This window comes from Triturus cristatus, chromosome 7, assembly GCF_964204655.1.
Source record: "Triturus cristatus chromosome 7, aTriCri1.1, whole genome shotgun sequence".
Classification (NCBI taxonomy): domain Eukaryota; kingdom Metazoa; phylum Chordata; class Amphibia; order Caudata; family Salamandridae; genus Triturus; species Triturus cristatus.
In genome coordinates, this window is record NC_140590.1 from 419337784 (window position 1) to 419360861 (window position 23078).

A 23078-nucleotide genomic window follows, 5' to 3' on the forward strand; every position below is an offset into this window, starting at 1 on the left:
TATTCCAGTAGCAGCTTGTGGAGGGAGTGCCGCGGGGCGGTGGGGCGGGGTGGGGGAGGGGCAAGGAGGGTAGAAAACTCTGTCTCACGGCCGACCGGAGTAATGTAAGTAATTAAATAAATAAAACGAATTTCATTGCACTCACTGAAACGCATTTGGTGTTTCAGCGCTCAATTAAATTTGTTTTATTTATTTATTTACTTACATTACTCCGGTCGGCCATGAGCCGGAGTTTACTACCCCCCACCCTGCGAACAGGGTGAAGACTGATTTGCATATGGCTGGGTCTAAACTTCAATGGCATTGGGAGCAAAAAAACGATGGATTTAGGCCCAGATCTCTTTACTGGGATGAATGTTTGACATTGATCAGCATTCTGTCCATCAATTATTCTTTTTGCACTTATCATGTGCAACCAGAGGAGAGCAGGATTCATCATCACTTGTTCCGCTGGCAGTCCATAACATTGGACATGTGGGTTTTGCAGATTGTCCGAAGGGGCTATTCCCTCCCCTTGAGACTACTCATCTTGTCATGCCACCTACCTACGACAGTATGATTGAGGACCACCTATCTCTTCTCTGCCAGGAAGTGATGGGTCTTTTGTCCAAAGGAGCCATCAAGAGAGTGCTGGTGGCAGAATTAGGTCATAGTTGCTATTCTCGCCACTTTGTGGTGCCCAAGAAGGACGGAGGCCTTCGTCGTCATATCCTTAGCCTACACTCTCTCCATTTATTCCTCAAGAAGGAGAAATTCAGGATGCTCACTCTTGCTCGGGTCCTGTCTGCCCTGGAACCTAGAGACTGGATGGTAGCATTTGACTTGCAGGATGCATACTTTAACGTTATCTGCAGTTCACGATGGGGCACATGCATTTTCCGTTCTCTGTGCTCCCTTTTGGCCTCACCAGCGTCCTTTGGGTGTTAACCAATGTCATAGCAGTGGTTGCAGCTCATTTGCGGAGATCAGGGGTTTCAGTCTTCCCCTATCGGGACAACTGGCTGTTGAAGGTAGACTCGCCGGCTGTCGTCTCCCAGCTCCAGACTATGGCGGACCTTCTGCATTCACTGGGGTTCACTATCACGCGCCAAAGTCACACCTGACTCCTTCGCAGAAGCTCCCTTTCATCTGAGCTATTCTGGAAACGGCGCAATTTTGGGCCTATCCTCCCAAACGGCGAATCCAAGATTTTTAAGCTATGATACCGATATTTCACCCTCTCTCCTGGTGTTCGGTGAGACTGACTCTGAGGCTGCTGGGCCTCAGGCCCTCCTGCATTCTACTTGTGACACATGCCCATTGGCATATGCAGCCTCTGCAGTGGCACCTGAAGTTCCAGTGGGCTCAGCAACAGGGGACTCTCTCAGACATGGTCCAGATCTCGGAGGGAACTACAAAGGACCTGCAGTGGTGTCAGATACGTCACTCCTGGGTTGGGGTGGGCATCTGGGAAAGGTGAAGATTTGATGACTCTGGTCTCTCCCAGAATCCAGAGGCAGAGCGCCACACCGGTCAGCAATCTCTGCTTGTCTTCAGTTGCCTGACCACCCTTCTCTTCCCAATCCCCTGTTGTACATATGTTTCTGAAAGATTTGCATCATAGGTTTCCTCCCTTTCCTTTCGTTATGCCCCAGTGGGACCTCATTCTTGTCCTCACTCTCCTTATGTGAACTCCCTTCGATCCTCTACACAATTGTCCTCTCAGGCTCCTTACCAACAAGATGGCCTTTCTCGTGACAGTAACATCTGCCCAGAGGGTCAGAGAGCTACAAGCCTTGACATCCAAGCCTCCTTACCTTAACATCTTCCCAGACAAGAGCTTCCTTTCTTCTGAAAGTGGTCACTCCATTTCACGTTGGCCAAACCATCACTCTAGCTAGTTTTTACGCTCCGCCTCATGCCTCCAAGGAAGAGGAGTGACTCCTCTGTCTGGACCCAAAAAGAGCGTTGTCGTTCTACCTTAACTGCACAAGAAAGTTTTGGGTGGACGACCAACTCTTCCTGAGATATATTGGTGCAAAGTAGGGCAAGGTTTCCTGCTGGATCATGCTCTGCATTAAAATTTGCTATGCATTGGCTAAGAAGCAACTCCCTGAGGTTTGCATGCTCGTTCCTCCTGAGCTAAAGCTGCAACCATTGCATCAGCACGCAGAGTTCTGGTATTGGACATCTGCCAGGCAGTAACATGGGCTTCCTTGCACACATTTACCAAACACTACTGCCTGTAATTCAGTCCTGCAGGACTTCCTTGTGTGAAATTGGTTCGCAGGTCCACCTCTGGGTAGCTTATGCTTGGCTATCTATTATAAGGTAAGGAATCTGTCGCAAGAAGTCTCTATCAGATGAAAAATGTACTTACCTTCTGTGATGCCTCATCTGGTAGAGACTCTAGCCGTAGACTCCTAACTGACCCACCCATCCTCCCTACTCAGCAAACTGATTTCTTGGGACAGAGCTTTCTCCTTTCAGGGCCCTAGTTTTCCACACCAGTGGTCAGTGTACTTCGTGGCTCCACACTTCTGGTGTGGAAAGTCGTGAAAAATATCTGACGCAAGTGCGCCCATGTGGCCCCAATATATGCACCGCAAACGTCACTTCCAGCACGACTGACGCCATGCGGAGCCGAACGACATCACCTAGCAGTGTGCAGGGGTACTGCTCACCAAAAAAGTCCAGATCCAGTCTCACGTCTAGAGATAATTCTAAGGTAAGGAATCTGCGGCTAGATAGAGTCTCTACCAGATAAGGCATTACCAAAGGTCAGTAACTTGTTCATTAAACAGTCTACATGAAATGTACAGTTTTATAAGTTGTGAAGTAAGTGAGGTAATATATTATAATTTTACAAATATACATACGGCGGACTAAGTAGTGGTTATTGCGTTTTTTATTTTTTAGACTCTGATACAACCTCCCAATGTAGCCTAATTAATTAAAACAGATACCTGGGTGCATTAGGGATGGTTCAGTTATAAAATGTCCTGTTTCAAGTAACCATCTTTTTAGGGAAACCCCCAGTGGGGTGTTGACAGTAGCAGGGTAGGATCCTCATGCCTTTCATCTTCTAAAACTGAATTCTCATACCAAAACAATTTTTAGGGCACCCTGATATAATCTATAGAGAGGGTGTAGAGAAAAAAAGATGTCGAATTTAGTATATGGAAGAGGAGAGGTCAGAAAACGCCTTTTTCATGTTACTTCCCAAATACACTTGTAAGTTGGAATGACCTGCTATGGAAGTTAAACCTTAATTAAATTGTCAAAAAAGTAAAAGGCACTATAATAGACCCCTCAGATCAGACTTTTTTAAAAAGTGAATGTTTAAACCACAGCATTGCCCTGTTTGCTATGTAATCCCCAGAGAAATAATCTAATTCACTGTGTAAATCATTGTGTTAATACCCTTCACTCTTGGTCCAAGTTTCCTGATTGGTCAAACAGCTAGCTCTTCTTGTATGGCTGTACTGTTTGGTGGCACTGGTTATCTCATATTTTAGTTTGTAAAATGCAAGTATTTGTAACAGGGAAATATTATTTTTTGCAGACAGCCTATCCATCGAGCCCAATAGAATATACCAGGCTTTTCCAAGAGACCATCAGTTCAGACACTCTTGTGTCTCCAAGAATAAGGAAAGCAAGAAGAGTATCTCAACAAGTGAGTATTAGGTTGTATGACAGAACAATGCATGCTTTACAAATCCATGCCTAAACAACGCAGCCTCAACCACGACCGCGCCTTTACCTCACATGCCTTTACCACACATTCCTTTAACACGCATGCCTTTACAACGAATTTCGTTGTAAAGGCATGATTGGTAAAGACATATGCGTGGCAAAGATCACACTTAGGCTCCCCTGCCCTGAGACTTAAAACCCGTCCCCCAAAGCTAAAAACTAACCGAGCCCCCACCCTGAACCCTAAAACTCATCCCCAGCCCCTACAACTACCCTACGCCAGGCCCCCCACTCTGAGCCATAAAAACTGTCCCTCAGCCCTGAAAACTGCCCCTCCTCCACCCTAAGCCCTAAACCCGTCCCCATCCCTACTTACCAAGCCGCGTCCTGGTCTTTCGTGTCCAGATGCTTCCTGTTCCTCACCCCGCTCATCCACTCTGCATCTAGAGCACTGATTGCCTTAACCACATGTATGCCTGGTTAAGGCATATACGTGGTTGAGGCAAGCGTTGTTCCGCTTGTTTTGTAACAGCACGTGTGGGTTAGCCCTTGTTATTAATGAGGTTTCCTGAGTGTTAACTTGGAAATGTGGATGAGAGTGTCTGACCCTCCCAGCAGAAAGTGGCAGTAGTGCTATAAATGGGAATCTAGGTTCGTACCTCACCCTCATTCATAGTCCTCTCATATGTCTGGCTGAATATGATCTATACTTTCTACATAGAGTTCCCATATACCATTAGAGTGGTTGACATCAACATAATTTGATGACCTTTTGATATCATAAAACAAATATTCAGTCCAGGGGTTTCACACATTTTATCCAAATGTACCTCTTCCGAAGAAACTATAACTTGTGCTCCCATCATGCAGTGTTGTCTTCAGTGAAGTGATTTTAGATGTCATCAGTGATGTTATTTGTGATGTCTTACAACATGTCATGAGGGATGTAATATGTGGTCAAATGCGGTGCATGACGTAGGCATGATTAAATTGTTTCTTCAGTTAACTATTCCTGGTGAATTTTAGTGGTTTTTATAGTTTAAAACTTTTTGTTTTAACTGATATTTCATCTTATTATTATGTTACTTTAACTTATGATTTTTCAGTGATTTAAAAGGATTTTTTTAGCAGGCCTCGAAAAATCCCCAAAATATTACTAGACCTGCTGGTCTAGTGCCATACATAATCTACTTGACCTAATTATAATGCTCTTGACCCATAAAATGGTTTCAAATTATGTGATCCTGGGCAAGTATTTTAATTCACCGAGATGCCATTTTCTTCTTTATCACATATAAGAGCACCTTCAAATACGTGAGTTCAGCATGTCTGCTGTACAGAAAACTCTTATTTGGTTTAATAGACTAAACTTTTACTCCATATATAATACAAATCTAGCCACATACAGGATACACATGACCGCTGACTTGACTCATTTCATTAATCACATTGTCATCAATGTGGGGGCAGGAATGTTTCTCAACTTATGTTTAAAAACTCTCACTTTTAATAAATATATTAGAGCATAAACTAGCAGCACACTGTGTTTTGCAATAAGCAGATTTTACATTAAAATGCCCACAGAATTTCCCACTGACATTTGGCTTTAAAACTATGTCGTGTACAATGTCTGGAAATCTAATCAAAATTCTGCAGATATTTGTCATTTGCACATCACCAAGTTATGTGAATCTTTGCTGCATCACACTTCTGAATTACAAAAAAGGTCTTTCATAATTCCTGACATATTTTAAAATAATTGTACTATTAATTTACAAGTTGTTTAAATGACGTTTTACAGCCTTTTGTTTCACAGTTATTTTCAGATAACTCACTTGATAAAAAGCACTAACTATAATAAGGGAAATAAAGTAAAAAACATTTTCCAGGAACAGATAAGCAACACTTAGTAAAAAGACAAACTGACATTTGACATCTGTTCTTGAAAAGCCAGCAAATGAGTCAAGACAAAAACAAGATTTAAAGGATTCTTTACTGCTCATTCACTTTCTGAATGAACAGAACAACTGTTCCTTCCAGTTTAAGATAACTCCCCAAAATGGACGAGTAGCTCGACAGATATAACATCTCACTCAACAGTGTGAGTGGATATTCCGAGGCCTGTTTAGTGTAAAGAAAGATATTAACACCATACCTATATATAATGTCAGTTTAACATTTGGCTTTTCTCAGTGAACTTGTAAGGTTTTTGTAGTCTTTTGTAAGTCCTAGATCATTACCATACCATACCCAACCAACCCTGCCCCACGCACACTTAATGACATAGGGTTGAGTACAGGGCCTGGCCTGCTCCTACGCCCCCCCAATGGGCGGACACCCTTACGCTTTGCAGAGTCTGGCCCCTGGGGCCAACCTCCTGTGGGCAACTTAATTCCATGGTTGAGCAACGCTCTCCCCCTGTGAATTAGTGTTTCATCTACAAATTGACGCGGGTCACTGTGCTGAACATTGCAGTGGATCTGCGGGTTTCATGAAATTGCTGACATTTTTTACAATTTTATTTGACCCCTTACCCTGCCTTATATTTTTTTATTTTCTAGACACAGGAACTGAATCTTAAAATGGTGGCTGCAACTTTTTCTTCAGGTTCTGGCCAACCAACTAGATTGTGTAGTTTCAGCTCATGGATCTGCGAATCCTCCGGACATGAAATATACATGAATTTTGAACCTTCATTTCTCAAAACCTACTGAACATATTTGCACTAAATCACAGTAAGCCTGCTTTCTGGGCATAGATCTAGCTTTCTGCCAAATTTGATGTAATTGTAGTTGGATATTTTTTCTGAATAGCTGTTCAATTTTCTTATGGAAACTGGCATGGGGAAAAAGTGTTTTAGAACTCCTCCCTTCTTTTTTCGCAGCCCCACTTGCCAGATCACTCTAAACCTTTCCAGGAGGAAGCTGAGGTGTATGATCTCTGGCCACCATGGATTGGGAGACACCCTATACCACCCACACGGCATGTCAAGGGGTGATATATGTCTGACACCCATCATCCTGATAGCCCCTGCACGGCCCTACCTGCTCCACTTTCCCCTTGGGTGTACCGCACTCCTCTCAGGGCACTATGGGATGCCAATGGGATACCCCCCTCAGTTATTGGCGACTCATGCACCTACGTGAGGTTCCACTTCACACCACACCTGAACACACCAAATGGGAGATCACCCTGACTGCTATGTAGTTATTGTTTGATATTGTCAAACAGTATGAACCTCTTCACAATATTTCATTGTATAATGACTGTAAGTATGTCTTTGTTACTTTGTGTTCCAAATGCAAAAAAAATCAATAAACAGCAAAATAAATAATAATTTAATTTCAAAAATATCTATTTATGATTTCATTTTAAAATATTGTTATAACATTTTTAGTTTAAAAAAATATTGTTCATTGTAATATTCATTTTTATTAAAATAATTAAATCATTTGTAATTAATTCTGTACAGAATTCTTAAGAATTTTTGGTACATAATACATTAACATACTTAATTTAAACGTTAAAAAATGATTCGATTTTAATTTAGCATTCAAAATATTCACTTTTTAGAATTTTGTAGTAAGCTGTTAATGCTGTAACTTTTTTATATTGTCCATTCAAAATACAAATATATATTAATAAAACATGAATATGTAATATAAATTATTTTCCTAATTTTAAAAAAAGTTAAATATACTTTTAAACTTTTACCTATACATGACCGATATAGAGATTTTCATTATTGCGGCAGCCTCTGCCAAGTGTGTGGAACTTCAAATATGGGCATAAAGTCACTACTGCTAGTAACTTTCCAGTCATATTTTTTTATGACTCCGTTCCCCATTTCAGGGGGTGGGGACATGTAATTCTACCCTTTTGAATAACTTTACCCTTGTAAATGGTAAATAGCCAAAAATAATGAAGTTACTCCAAAGTGTAAGATTAAGTTTACTTGCAGTAAATCTACACATGTAGACCTTCTAAATGTTGCCAGAGGCCCCAGATGGCAATATGGTACCCGTTTTGTATTTTTTATATCACATGTTTATTTTGGGGCTTGGTATCTTTAAAAAGCTGTTCTGTTCAAATTACAATTAACAATGGGCACTGATAGCAATTAGAATATTTTAATTTACCTTTCATGAATAAATTGTTGCTAAAATAATGGACAATGATGAGAGACAGAGCGTTATGTGATTGTGTGGCGGCAGCTTTTACCACGTAAGTTTGGATTTGCTTTATTCGACACTCAATGTGCTGCATACGTTGCAAAATATGCAGCTCTGACAAAAAATGTTTGCCGAATAGATGAAAATAATACTGCCTACGAATGTTCACCACCATTTACATTTTTTCCAGAATAATTAAGAACACCATGCCACATAATTTTGTTCTCCATGCCGCTTAATCCTAGTCGCCCAACATTGCAAAACCCTGCAGATTGGCTTGAGGCTGTCATTATGATAATGAAATTCCTATTTCACTGGCAGCCGTAAAATATTTCCTATACTTCCTGGCCAGCCTTGAATTATTTCCTATACTTCACAGTTCACTCTGAAATATGGGTTCTTATGTTATAGCATGTTATGCAATAAAAGGACTCAGACTAGTAATGTATATTTGTGACGCATTGTAACCACATTGGAACATAGTGGTGTTCAACACCTAGTCTGGTTGAGAAGCATCTATCTTTTTTTTTTTTGGCACCATATAAAAAAATGCATTACTCACTGATCCCTGTGAGTTCTAGCTTTAATCCCTGGAGGGTTATGTGGTGTAAATGTGTGTGCTAGTAAACCTTGCCAGCACCTATTATAAAGCTGGGCATTGTACCAGAGAATTATTGCCAGGACTTGCATGGAAAAAAAATGTAATTTAAATCTAAATTGATAACGATTAAACTTGATATGATAGACTTTATGTGCTATGTATACCTATACGAGTAAAAATATGAAAATAACTTTGTAAACCTGTGTACATTTCAGTGTACAGACAACAACTTTGTCATCAAATGAAATTATATGTTCTACTAAATTGGTCCTTTCCTTTCTGAATCCTACAATAGGTTTCTGACATGTGCCCTCTTGCTGGTGTACTTGTGGTATTTCATGTGTTCTGACAGAGCAGGCTATTACCCGTGAGGGTTTCCTGGTGCTAAGCAGGTGAACAGGCCTTGCCTCAAGCTGAGGGGGGCTTTTACTTGAAGAGCCAATTTTTGAGCTTCTTGCGGATCTCAAGAAGAGAGCAGGTGACTGGTATGCAGTGGAAGGTCTTTCAGGCTTTAGGACTGACGTATTAGAAGGCTCATCTTCCCTCTCTTTTTCTCTGTATATGTGGGCGGGGGTGTAAGAAGGTGTATGACTGAGCAGAGATGTCTGGCTGGTTGATGGAAGAAGATAGGATTGTTCAGATAGTCCAGGCCTGTGCGGTGTGGTGTTTTGAATGTGTGGGTGAGAAGTTAGAACAAAGCATGCATGTGTATTGGGAGACAGGGGTGCACCCTGATGTGTGGTGTAATTTGAGTCCTGTGTGGAAGGTTGAGGATTGGCCTGCCTGCCCTGTTCTAGATAGTTTGTAGTCCTCTGGTGAGTTGCTTGATGACTCCAGGGTAGAGGGCATTCCCGTACTCGTGTTGGTTACGAAGGCATGAGGGACAGTTTTTCTGGGGTTCCTCTGGGCCAATTTGAAGGTCTTCCTCAGCATCCTCAGGGTGTGGAAGCAGGAAGCTAGTACAGCGTAGACTTGTGCGGACATACCCAGCTTGTTGTCAGTGATGATCCCAATGTTCCTTACATGGGAGGTGGATCTAGGTGTGAGTCCGATATCAGCCGGCCACCCGGTGGAGTCCAAAGGTGTGTTTTTTTTTCCCGAAGATCACTAATTCTGTATTGTTGGTGCTTAGCTTGAGAAGGTTGGTCTTCATTCATGTGGCAACCTCATTCATGGAGGCTGTGAGCTTATTCCTATTATTGGAGCTTTTGTCCAAGGGTGACAGTATGAGTCATGTGTCATTAGCGTATTAGAGGATGTATATATAGTGGCTGTGGATGACATTGGTTTGTGAAGTCAACTATATGTTGAACAGGGTAGGGCTGAGGGATGAAACTTGAGGCACTCTACCGATGAGTTTATGAGGTACTGTTAGGCTGATCGTTTGAGTTATTTCTGTTATAAAGTAACAGATTCAGCAGAGAGTAGGTATTTGAATGCCGATCTCATGTAGGTGTCTGATGCGAGTGGGGTGTGGTACTATGTTGAAGGCCGCCAAGAGGTCTAGAAGGATGAGGGCTGCAGTCTCTCCTCTGTCCAGGATCATGTGGATGTTGTCTGTTGCAGCAACGATTGCTGTCTCCGTGCTGTAGTTGGGTCTGAATCCGGACCGTGTGACATCTAGGAGCTGGTGGTTTGTGAGGTGTCTGTTTATAAGTTTCTCTAAGACCTTGGCTGGAAATGGAAGGAGGGAGATTGGTCTGTAGTTGATAATCTTGGTTGGGTCTACCAAGGGTTTCAGGATCAGGGTGGTGGCTTTCGGCATGTTTCCAAGCTCCCAGGGAGGTGACTGAGTTGTTGGAGGCATTGAGGATCTGGGTGAAGGCTTGGCTAATGGTGTGTGAGCCCCTTGTTTAAGGCGTGGTGGGGGCAGGGGTCTGTCAGTGTTCTTGAATGCATAGACTTGATGGTAGTGGTAGTTTCCTCTATGGGGATAACGGTCAGGGTTTGTTCATCTGAAATAGGGTGACTTGCCACAAGGGCAAGGGGGGGTCTCTTTGAGGGTCGAAGTTGCTGTATATAGATGTGAGTTCGTTGCAGAAGAAGTCCAATAGAATGATGTGGCGATCTAGAGAGGAGGTGATGTTAGTGGCGGTAGCTGCAGACGCAGTGAACATTTTGATAATGGTGGATATTTCCTTGCTGCCGCTGGCGTTGATGTGATCTGTTAGGGCTGTGCGCTTGGTCTTCTAGATTTGCTGATGGTAGCATCTCAGGGCCAATTTGAACATGTTTTTGTCCGCAGAGTCTTGGTTCACTGTCCACTTGTGCTCCTGTTGCTTACTATATAGTTTCACCTGCTTTAGCTCTTCTCTGTACCTATCTGGCTGGTGTTTGTGTTAAAAGACAATTTACTTGCTAACGAGGCTTTGTTGTTGTGTTTCCACCCCTTCTTAAAGCCTCTGCATCTCCACTCTGCATATTGCTGGAAGAATCAGCTCCCCCGAAATGTTTAGTTGCCCACTCCCCTGAAATGTGCCTTTAGCTGCGCCTCTGTATCCAGTCATTGAAGATCTTGATGCCTTCCGTCAGGTTGCCGGTGGGTTTGGGTCATGGGCTGAGAGGATGCAAACCCCCTAAATATGGTATCTTTTTTCAGCTGCTAGGAGTCAGAGATGGTGGGTCTCCTGTGTCTCGTTCCTGACATTTCTCAGGATAGCGAACAAGTTATGGTCGGAACATTATTCTAGTTGATAGTTCGGGTCTCCTAAGAAGATGAAGGTGCTGGAGTTGATGATGAGGGTGGTTTGTCCAGTAGATGTCGCTGCGGACTTGGAAGTCAGCAAAACTGCTGCGAAGATTTTGTTTCATGTAAGAAAGCAAGTTAGGTGCCAGTTTCCAGCTGTCTCAAATCTTGGGGTTAACACTTCATATTCTATTAATACCTTTAGGAACCAAGGCTAGTTGTCAATCTATTTAATTGTTGTGATTTTTGACAATGTAATGTCTAGTTGTATAACGGAGGATTTTTCACATATTATTTCAGGATGAGTATTCTCACCATATTCTTCTTCTAGGACCTAGCGACTTTAACATTTTTCAAGTAGTGAGAGAGAGACAGATAAAATCTTGTAGCGGGCCGTAGTTTGGAGACCTCTGAAGTAGATCATGGGAGATAGACGGGGCTGAGAGGGGTGCAGGAAACGGGAGATCGGGAAATGGGCCAGGAGCAAGTTGAGTGCGGGAAACGGCACACAAGGTAAACGAGAATAGCAGCAAATAAGTAAAAAATAGCACTGCCTCGCAAATGTTCTTAACTTACTGCTAGATAAAGCACAAAACGAGAAGGAGAGGACAGTGAAATACGACGACAGAGAGAAGGGCGTAAAAACAGACATTGGCAGAGAAAACGGTGTTAAAGACAGACTATGAACTGGGGAAACGGACCATGGCAGAAGGAACGGAACGGACAATAGCAGAGAAACAGCGACATTGTGAAAACAGACATATCTGACTGGGGACGGGGGTGGGGGGGGGGGGGAGATGGAAAGGAACGAGGCTGCGCCTCGAGGTGCAAGACCCAAGTCCAAAAGGGCCTTGCTAGGTCCAAGCAAGGGGTGAGCCTTAGGGGAATGGGACAGTCACCTGCTTATATGGGTGTTTGTACAGTGCAGACAGTGCTAGAGAGCGAGGGAATGCTGAGGAAGGGCGAACATGCTGGCATATGATTGAGCATTGCTTACATTGAGGCACAGCATTCAGGGGTGGAATTTCTTATTGAATGGATATTTAATGTTCTCTGCATAGATACGTTCTCAGCTTCTTCCTGCATTGCAGAAGGATTTGGGAGTTCTGCTGTTGACAAGGATGTTGTTCCAGATTTGGGATTATGGTGTTCTCTATTAGCTGTATGCTTCTTGTTCCAAATGTCATGTCTTCTAGTGTGGTGATATCCATCTGAAGTAGTTCATTTCTTAACCAGGACTCAACAGAGACTTGAAATATGCATCAGAATGAAATGACCAGGATTTACATAGTAGGAGTCCAGGTTGCACATTGTGTCTCACTTATTTTCCCATCTCTCTTCCTTAGCTTAAATCGGCGTACTCAGTGCACTTAGCACATGCTAGGTTTCAAAATGAATTGTACCTGTTGTTGCAAAGCTCAGCAAATTAGTGAGGCTGTCTAAAACTAATGTTGAAGTTCATCTCTGTGTAAACGATTTTGCTGACAGACAGTAATTGGCCTACTTTTAAGAAAGCAAGTATGATTTAACGAAATATATTTTCAGCCAGCTTCCAAGCACACGATATCTACAAGTCTTTCCAATATCAAACTACATTTGACAAACAATTAGATGAGGTTCAAGGAAAGATAAAAAGTAAGCTAACTAGTAAGGCTATGAAAGTCTTGTTAACCTACTCTTTTTTTGGTGGGGCTTCACAAGAGACAATTCTCCTTTCATGTTGTAAGTCACCGGTATGACTGTCATTGGCGTTAATTTAAGCTTAAAACTAGAAACATTTTGTCAGAAAGAAACTGAATTCAGGAGGGTTTCAGTCGGAAATATTTATTACAAAATCCCTGCCTTTAAAAGAGTAAATGTTAAAAAAATAAGTGTCAGACCACACACACTCACTCACTTTTTCACTCTCTCTCACACTCACTCACTCACTCACTCACTCACTCACTCACTCACTCACTCACTCACTCACTCACTCACTCACTCACTCACTCACTCACTCACTCACTCACTCACTCTCACAAAGAGTCTCACGCACTCACTCTCACACTTTTACTATCACTCAGTCACAGTCTGCCTCTCTCACCTACTCTCTGTCACTCTCTCGTACCAGCACACTCTCTCTCTCTCTCGCTCTCTCTCTTAAAACACAGGCGGTCGCCATAGAAAAGGCATTTTTGGATTTGCTTATAATTTTTGACTGCGTGGACTGATTAGCATAAAGCTTGTCTGACTGTTACTAACGCAGCCAGCTGCATTTCATCATGACAAGTTTCATAAAGATCTGTCCATGAAAAAAAGCTTGGCAAAAGTTAGCACTCAAACTACTGAACGATTTCCACTAAACTTGGCATGAAACTCATAAAGGATGCTCATTTTGAATATGTCTAAATCTTTTAAATAGTTTCTGAGATGGTCATATTTAAAAAATGTGCAAAGTGTTATTTAAAGGGTTAACATTTTGTACATCTTGTCTGTGTAAAAGCCATTTATTAATTAGCCTATAACTTTGACAGTGTTTAAACTAATATGCCTGAAATTTGGCATACTTTTAGGGCATTCAGATTTCTATTGCTATTTTCGAATTTTTGTAAATCCTTAAAGAGAGGTGGGTATACTTATGTGGGGGCTATAATATTTAAATTTGCTTTCAACTTAGGTATTGCTTGATCATTGTGTGTCAAGAGTTGTTAGCAGTTAGCAAGTGACACCCAGTACAAGTACATTCCTTTTCTTGAATATCCAAATGGGTGGGAGGCAAAGTTTAAAGGCAGGGATTTAATAATTTTTATTTACTAATAACTTTGGCATCATTTAATGGAGTTGCAGGAAATTTAGTGAAGACTTAGCATGCTTAACATCTTTTTAGTATTTTTTATGCTTGTTCAGATCCACTAGGTGGGATACTTATATTGGAAAGGAGGCAATAAAGTGTTGATTTACTAAAAACAGTGGCAGTGTATGATGAAGCTTTGAAGGTTTGGTTTGGTATGTTAACTTTTGTGCCAGTCTGTTGGGGTGGGGACAATCAAACTAAGGGGGGTATAACATGTTCTATTGTTTATGATGAATCAGCGTCAGATATGCAAGGCAGTTATCAGGTTTCACCCAGTTCAGGTATTTCAGGTTTGTGCAGATCCAAAGGGGTGTAGGGAATAATATTTGTGATTTACTAATAACTTTGGCACCGTCCGATGGACCTGCACTAAATTTGTCAGTGACATAGCATGTTTAGCCTACACTTGGCAGGGTGAGGGTGAGGGGGAGGGGGGGGGGGGCGAATTGAAGAAGTAGAAGTGCTTATCTGCTTATGAATATGGCTTTGTTTGATGGATCCACACAAAACTTGGCAGGCGTTTAATGGGTTTATCTCACTGTTGGTTATATATATGTTGGTTATATGAAGTTGGGAACCTAGCCGAATGGAAGCGCATTTAATAATCATTATTAATCATTAATAACTTTGATGCAGTTCAATTAATCTGCATGAAATTAAGCAGCTAGAAAATTAAGCCTGTTGCAAAAGTAGGCACACCTTCAACAAATCCCGCTGCACACAGCCGAAGGTGGCGGGCACAGGGCCAGGCCAAAGGGGCTGCGCATAGCACAGAATGGGTATATGGCAGAAAATGTGCAGCAGGGATCGGACATAAGGCCTGGCTCTGCAGCCAATCCCTGCAGTGTGCAGCCAAAGACTGCGCAGCGTGTGTTGGACGGATGTGGTGGGAGGGGAGTAGGGCTTGGGTGCAGCACGACTTGGCCACAAGACTTGCTGCAGACAGTCAATGGCCGCGCACAGCTGTAGGTAAAAATTAAGAACATAAAGCAAATCATAAACAAAATACAAGTCAGTGAAAAAACTGGAAAATAGAGGTATGGTTGTGCTTCAAAATTGTCAAACCACTGCAATTTGCCAGTAATGATTCGGAGTGCATACAACTTAGGACCTAACTCACGCCTGCGTCCATGTTCAAAATACCAGTTCGGCAAAGGTACAGAAACAAACATCACTGGATGCACATGTTCTAAACTAGTTCTGACCACTGTTTTGCATAACTCGAAATTACTTCAAAATATCAGGACTGCAAAAAGTACCTTATCTGCAGAAGGAAAGTGGTTTTATTGAAAATTCTGTTTGGGATATTGTTGACTACTATTTGTAAGTAGAAAAATAAATTTATCGCTAATATAATTGCCATTTAATCTTGAGAATCGTTATCCATGTTTGTTTTCTTCGGAGATTGTTGTGCATTTAAGTTTGGCTCAGTGTGTCATGCCTCTTCAGAAGGGATTCTAATAGACCTCCCACATTTTGTCAATATTTTATTTGATGAACTTAAGTAGCGCGCAGCTACCCAAACAGGGTTTCCTGTGCGAAGCATAACAAGAAACCAGAATGGCAACTTAATGTAGCCAAGTCTTCAAGCTTTTGCTGAATGCAAGTGAAAAAGTACAGTCTCTGACGGATTTAGGAAGGGATTTCCACAGTCTCAAACAAAACACCACAAAAGAACACCCTCCCATCTGAGCCAGATGGAACCTGGGTACAGTACAAAAGGCCAGGTTGGACGATCTCAAAGAAGACAGAGGGAGGTAAGGAGTCACTAGGTCCTGAATATAGCATGGACCTATTCTAGCTGTGGCCTTAAACATGTAACAAAGAGCCTTAAATTGAATCCGTTTGGTGATTGTGAGCCAGTGCAGCTCAAAGAAGAGGTGTGGGACTGAAGAATGCTTAGGAAGCTGAAACAACAATCTGGCTGCTGAATTCTGGACCATCTGAAAATGCCTGATTGAAGCCAGGTCTATTACCAAATATAAAATAGGAGAGAATTTAGCACAGAACCCTGGGGGACACCAAAGGTTAAAGCCAGTGCATTAGATCTAGCGTTGGCTGAAAAGACTTGAAACATGTAGTCCTTAAGGATAGATGTTAACCAGACCAAGGCTTTTCCTTCGATCTCGGCAGGGACACTCAACATCCTGTGATTCTGGGCAAATCACCTAATCTCCCCGTGCCCAACAAAAATGAATGTGTCCGTCTGTAACGCAACTAGTGCTCATGTAAAGCGCTCTGATACCTTTGGGGCAAGTTTGCGCTATATAAAACCCCCACCAAAAAAACTAAAGCTGACTGTTGGTCGTGCAAAATGGATTGAGACACAGTATCAAAGGCCACGCTAAGGGTTAGTAGAATAAGCGTAGCCGTACCACCTTCATCAAGGAGTCACCTAACTTGTTCGGTGACTCCAAGGAGGGCAGATTCAGTGTTATTCTAGCCTTTAAACCCGATTGTGAAGGATGGGAAAACACTTGAACCTTTATGTAAGATGTAAGTATTGCATTCACATGCTTTTCCAAAATTTTGAAGAGCCTGGGTGGCAGAGAAATTGGTCGAAAATTCGGCCAGATCAACGAGTTAAAGTTGGGTTTTTTGAGAGCGGAAGCAGCGAATGTGTCCCTAAATAAAGAATTTCCCTTAACATCGTTTGACAGATAAAGATGGATGCCTGCCACCTTTTTCATGAAGAACTGGGTAAGCTTCTCGCATTGAGTTCTGAGAGAGCGAACGGGCTAAAGACACCTTACAGGAATCGGAGAGTTTTCTAACCACCTTAAAGAGCATCTTAGAACAGTTGTGGGCTTTCGTGATTTTAGAAGAATAGAATTAGACGCGAGCTGTTCTACATAGTCCAGTGTAGTTTTTATTTATTTTTTGACTCCTCATCATAAGACTTTCTCCAGAGTCTTTCTAGTCCTTTTCAACGCTTTTTTCAAGTCAAAGCGATTCATTGAACCAAGGAGCCAGTAGGAGAGATCTAGCTGACATCTTGCATAATTTATTTTTGTAGGTGAGGTGGACATTTCTTCCGATTTGGTGGTAATTATTAAAGAAGAAGACAAATGCGTCATGGATCATCTTACTGGAAATGGTGGCGAATGTCTGAAGAATCTACCAGGTCAGAGCAGAAATCATGTTAACCATCATCTATAATTTCTCATTTATAAAGAAAAAACATACACATAGAAATAGAAAACACAAGCTCATTAATACCACATTTTTGATAAATCGTATTTTCTCGAATCTCACATTTGAAAATGTTCATGTATATTTTTTTCTGGTAAATAGTATCCACAGAAAAATGGACACGATATAATGGGTATTGATTTGGAAAATATTACCGCTTAATAAAATGTTTTCTCTACATCAGATTGCCACCAGGAGGTTTCTGTGCATTTTAACCTGTGTCATCAGCATATTTAATTCGGATAAGCATCCAATAAGGATTATCATGCTGATTTATTAGTTTGTATTCCCCTTTGATTTACCACTTATTGTTGCTAAAACCTTCTTGCACTTTGGAAAGGCCAAAAACTTCAACATCAAGTTGTGATGATCTACAGAATCCACTCCCAGACCTAGAACCCCGTATTGAAATTTGTAATTTCCGCAAACAGTGAGCTCAACTTTGGGTCACTTTGCGTTCTTTATGAGTAGACATTTCCAATCAGTATGAGGGGGGGGAGCAGTTCCTAGTAGGACCAAGGGAAGGGGGGGCAGGCAGGTCTTTCTTCGTAATGCCCTCACATACCCCAAGGGATGTCATGCTTCATCATTTGGGCATTTGCCCCTCGTCAGGCTGGCGCTGCAATGCCTGATGGGCTGCCGAGACCGGGGCTCTTTATCGGGGATCTTTTGAAGAAGCCGTAGGATGCGTGCGGGTGTGAGGGCTAGGTAGTGCACGAGAGGTACAGTGGGTTAAAAAGGTTTGGAGCAGTACTACTTTTTTTTTTTTAATATATTTATTAAGGTTTTAATTGTCATGCCACACATATAACATACATTGCAAAAAATATGTCCGTCATTACCGAACTGTCTGACCAGTTGTACCAATCATTATACATTCTGTTGACATATTGAGCAGTCCTACTTAAGTCAAGTTTTATTATTAGGTAGCTCTAGCCTAGTTAAAAACAGTGTAGGTACCCTTATGTTGGAGTAATATTCCTAAAGGGCTGGTGTGGTGTCAATGGTCAACATGTTTCGTGCCCAGGCTGCCCCTAAAGGGTCAATTGGCACTTCGTCAGGACCGTTAAACTAAAGGTAGTGTGTGCACTACCGTCTGGCAAGTGAGCTTACTTGTGCCAGAAGCGGTAGGGAGTATACTAGTAAGCTAGTGCTGGGGTATACTTTAGACCTGTGGGAGAAGGGAAGAGAGAAAAATAAAAGGGGATAGACAACCAAGAATTAAAAGAAAATAAACGTTGAAGAGAGAAGCAGTAGTCAGCTCCGTAATTACAAATAAATGGAACAACAGTATCATGTAGAACACATTTATAAAGGACAATCATATGTGCGTCAACCATCTATAGTTGGAATGCGAAAAAATATTTCATAGTTAGAATGCGAAATGTTATTCTCAGTAAGCAATAGGAGGCAGTAGTCTGCTTTTTAGCAGTATTGGCAAGCTAAGAGAACCAGCAGGTATAAGTGAAACACACTATTTGGGATACACATTGTTTGCAGTCAAGGATACCTCATCGTGAGAGTGTCTCGAGGGTTGAATTTCTGAATGGAGCCACAAGGAAGGTGTACTTGGGGTAGCGCTTATACTGTGGTTAGAAGAGATAGTCATTATGAAATTATCACATTTGGGGGCGCACTAGTGAACAAGCACATCAGTAACACAAGTTTGTGATAGAACGGGGTGAGAATTAGTCTAACCAATGTCGGCGCCGGAAGGAGTGGGGACCACCGTGCGTGATCGTAAGACCTGCGGTACAGCATCGGGGCAGTAGCTCCGAGTAGTTCGCCGAAGTTAAAGGTGGCGTTCCCTAACAGTGGGATTGGAATTCTTTATGAGTAGAAATTTCCAATTGTATTTATATTATATTTTTTTGGGCATTAATAAACATGGCATCGTGGGAGCTTAGTGCTGTACTTATGGGAGAAGGCTTTAGATACAATTCTTTGGCAGTCACTAGAATGATTTTAAAAGTCAGTTCTACGAAAAAAACGAAAAAAAAACAACCCAGGCATTTGCATTGAAATCGGTCTCACCTTTGGAACCTTATATGTATTTAGCTATGCAGCACATTAGCCTGGGTGCTGAAACATCTGCTGTTCTTTAACATGGAGGGAAAGTAAGCATCAAACTGCGGAGGACGCCAGGTATGGTAACACATAGAGATAAATACTGCCTATCAGTAGGAAATTGTATTGTTCAAAGATCTGTTTTTAATATAAAATCAGCCCCTCCTGTGGCCATATCACTGAAAATACAAGATTTAAAAAAACATTATTGTCTACGCGTGCTCGTTGAATCCAAGTTTCCATGGCCTGGAATCTAGGGAACGCTGAAGTGATTCTGGTATTTTTTTTTACCTCTGCTGGTCTTTTTCTATCAAGAAAGTTAAATAGAGGCAGTTGCAGGCCCTCATAGTTGTTGGTTCTCTAGGTTATGTATAACGCATTGTGGCCAGCTGAATACCTCTATTTGAATACTCCATCTTGTTATAGAGGCTTCAATTTGAGGACTGAATTCAGTTCTAGTAGCCTCATATGGGGGCATATTATCAAGACAGGCGATAAAATTATCGCCGCTTTAGCGGCAGAAAACTGCCACTAAAACGGCGATAATGGGCTTGATAATATGCTCTATGGAATTCCAATTGAAGCCCATGTTAGATGTGAAGGGCATCTAACCTGAGCTTCAATTGGAATTCCATAGAGAATATTATCAAGCCCATTATCGCCGTTTTAGCGGCAGTTTTCTGACGCTAAAGCGGCGATAATTTTATCGCCTGTCTTGATAATATGCCCCATGATTTTTCCCCTCAGTTATTTTTCCCCCAATTCTAGAAACGGCACTTGGAGTATTAAATTTGGTTCCGGAGCATATATTTGGAGTAGTGTGTTTACTTCTGGTGGTCGCGTGAAGCACTGTGATTAGTTCCTGATGCTTTGGGGTGTATTCTGCCCAGTTCTAGAATATATATTTTAGATAGCGCATATCCAATACTAGACTAGTCTGGAATATATTGTGCACTTGTAAAGGCCTCCTTTGAAGTATTGACTCAAATTCAGGCAGATGCATTAGGAGCACTGCAGGTCCTGTGGGAGGCCTCACAGAATAGATAGTCTTATTTGCTCATGTGGACAATAGTGGTCAGATCTGTAAAACATATCGTGAGTACTGAGGATTGTGTGCAGTTTGGGAGGCTTCATATGAAGCACTGAGTGCAGTTTTGAAAGTCTTGTGGGCACTTTTGTTAGCAGTTCGGGAAGTCTCACGGTAAGTATTGCAACTGTTTTGGATGTCAAAAATCCAGAAAGTGAAGGGAAAACTTGAAACAATCCAGAGACTCTTGTTTAAAACCATATGCCAGACAGGGGATACATGTAGCCCAGAAGTCAGCATTTTTCATAAGATATATTGTGGTCTTCATCTAGACCTGTAACAGGCGCAATCCGGACTGTCTCAGAAGTGACATTAGAAGATATCAAACAACTATAAGGGTAGGAAATTCACAAGAAGCTCCCAAGCAGAAGTATTGAAATACAAACCTGCAAATAAGTTCAGAACAGTCCAAGACAGGAACAGGGGAATTATACTACTGAGACAGCAAAGTTAAATATGGAGGTCATGTTGGACAGCATAGACCATGGCAAGAAATCTGATGTCACTGAATTGCAATTTATCATTTGGAGCATTCCATATCAGCCTTTTGCAAGCAGTCAAATATATTATATTTGCCTATTTCATAGTGAAATATTTCCCATTTAAATGAATTCTTTTAGGTGGTTTGTATGCTCACTTCGAAGACAATAAAAAAATCTATTTTGGTTCTTGAAGTGGGTATCAAAAGGATTTTCTAATTAGCTTTCATAGGGCATCGACGTTTGAAGACATGTTATTAACGACAAGTACAAATTGAAACTTGTATTGAGATAACCTCATGCATGACCATGTTATTAGTAAATTACTGGGTCATACGTGTTTAAGGAATGCACCTCTGCTGTGTTTTTGATTATTATTACATTCAGTAAGGAGCAAGACAGAGAGGTGGCATTGCAATTCTATGAGTGTGTATGAGCAAAGAGGAAGAGGACCATGCATTCCAGAAAAAAGACCTTCGTATCATGGACAATTGATGTCAAAAGCAGACTTTCTAACAAATGGCCTCTACAAAAGCGACAGAACTCATCAGTCTGATCTCACTACTGGCTTCCCAGGGAGGACGGCTGCATGTAGAATACAGCCTAAATATCTTAGAATGCGTTTGCCTGATGCAGTTGGTTAGTTTCATTTGATGTAATGATAGCATGTGTTCCCACAGAAGACCACTTAATGTCACTCTTGCATTTCCATCGGTTTAAAAATAACAAAAGAAACACACCTTGCTGCTTTCCGGCGTAATAAGATGCTTTTAGCCAGGAGAAAATATTTTTACTGTACTGTTATGTCAGACGTTCGGAAAGAAACATTCTAATATATATGTTTAACTCCAGTTGGTATTAGACTAACAAGTTTCGTAGTCATCCAAGTACACTGGGCACAAGCTCTAAACATGACAGGCCATCAAAACAACAACGACGAGCACTTACAGGCTGCATGCAGCTGGGAGCAGCTGTGTAAAGGCTAGGAGGGAGCAAGGGCCATCGCACGCTGTGCAGTGTGATGGCCAAACAGAATGTTCTCTGAGTGAAATCGCTGGAAAGAGAGCTAAGCATACAAAGGAGGGGCATTTACAAAAATGCACCAGTAACAAACAGCATTTCTAAATGTCACATGAAACAAGCAATGTCAATCGGTGGGTGTGCCAGAGCCCATAGAAGAGGATCCAACAGGTCGAGGCTCGACCTAAAGAGAAGGAGGTCTTACATTTATTGCTAAGAATTCTCTAAAAGTTTGCATTATGGAGGCTAAGTGCAGCAGCTTATTAGAAGGTTTATCAGTGAAAGTTTTGACAACAACGTCCTATTGATGGAACCTAATTTTAATATATTTCTCCCTTAAAGCTACATCTAAATGTATAGAAAGATCTTCTGATGTACTCTTGCACGCAGTACTTGACAGGTCAAACACGGTACTGATGGGAGATATGAATGTCCATTTTGACACTGTTCACACCTGAGCAATTCTTAGAACTTAGCTATTAAGCCACGTGTTTCAATAAGTTAGTGTGTAGCTCCCATTCTGCACCCTGATAAATATATCACCTGTGGTGTACCACACAATCTGTTCTGTCACCCCTACTGTTTAAATTGTATGTGCTTTCACTTGCCCATCTGATTGAAATATTCGGATACTCATTTTTAGGTTGAGCATACTGAACAGCACATGCGCTGTCTTCTGCGAGATATACTTTGGCTTACCAAGAGACACACAAAAATATTGCCCAAAAAATATTATTAGCATTAATATCGTCTTACTATAGTTATATTAGGAATGACAAAAACATAGTGACAAAAATGTTGTGAAAGGAAATATCAAAAACAAGGTAAGAATACTGATTTTTAATAAATTGAAACTGTAAAGTAATATTATTTAAATATTATATTTAAACGTAATACAATGTGAACTACATACTCGTATTCTCTCTCTCCATGATGATTTGAGATGTCATCAGTGATGTCATGAGTGATGTCACTGACCATGTCATGAGTGATGTAATATGTGACATCATCAGCAGTGCATTGCGGGCGCGCAAGTTATAGTTAGCTGAACTAACTATAACGGGGGAATTTCAATGGTTTTGTACGAGTGAAAAGTCCAGCTAACTATAACGCCCCTGAAACCTATGTTTTTTTCAGTGAATATGTATATATATATATATGCTCCACAGAAATGACCTTGGTTACTGGAGTCATGGCCCATAGACAGGTGGTGCGTCACGCCGGACAGGTCTCCCGGCGATATTTATAATCCACATATAATTCTCT

General features: G+C 41.5%; 1 protein-coding gene across 3 annotated transcripts in view; it reads left to right on the forward strand.

The window, feature by feature from the left end:
• Positions 1 to 23078, forward strand: part of LOC146809841 (uncharacterized) — a 219376-nt gene that overhangs the window by 139310 nt on the left and 56988 nt on the right. For all 3 annotated transcript variants that reach the window (XM_085616714.1, XM_085616712.1, XM_085616713.1), the window contains exons 6-7: positions 3545 to 3655; positions 16984 to 17091. In XM_085616714.1, coding sequence (XP_085472840.1) covers positions 3545 to 3655; positions 16984 to 17091 — 219 coding nt within the window. The remainder of the gene's footprint in view (positions 1 to 3544; positions 3656 to 16983; positions 17092 to 23078) is intronic.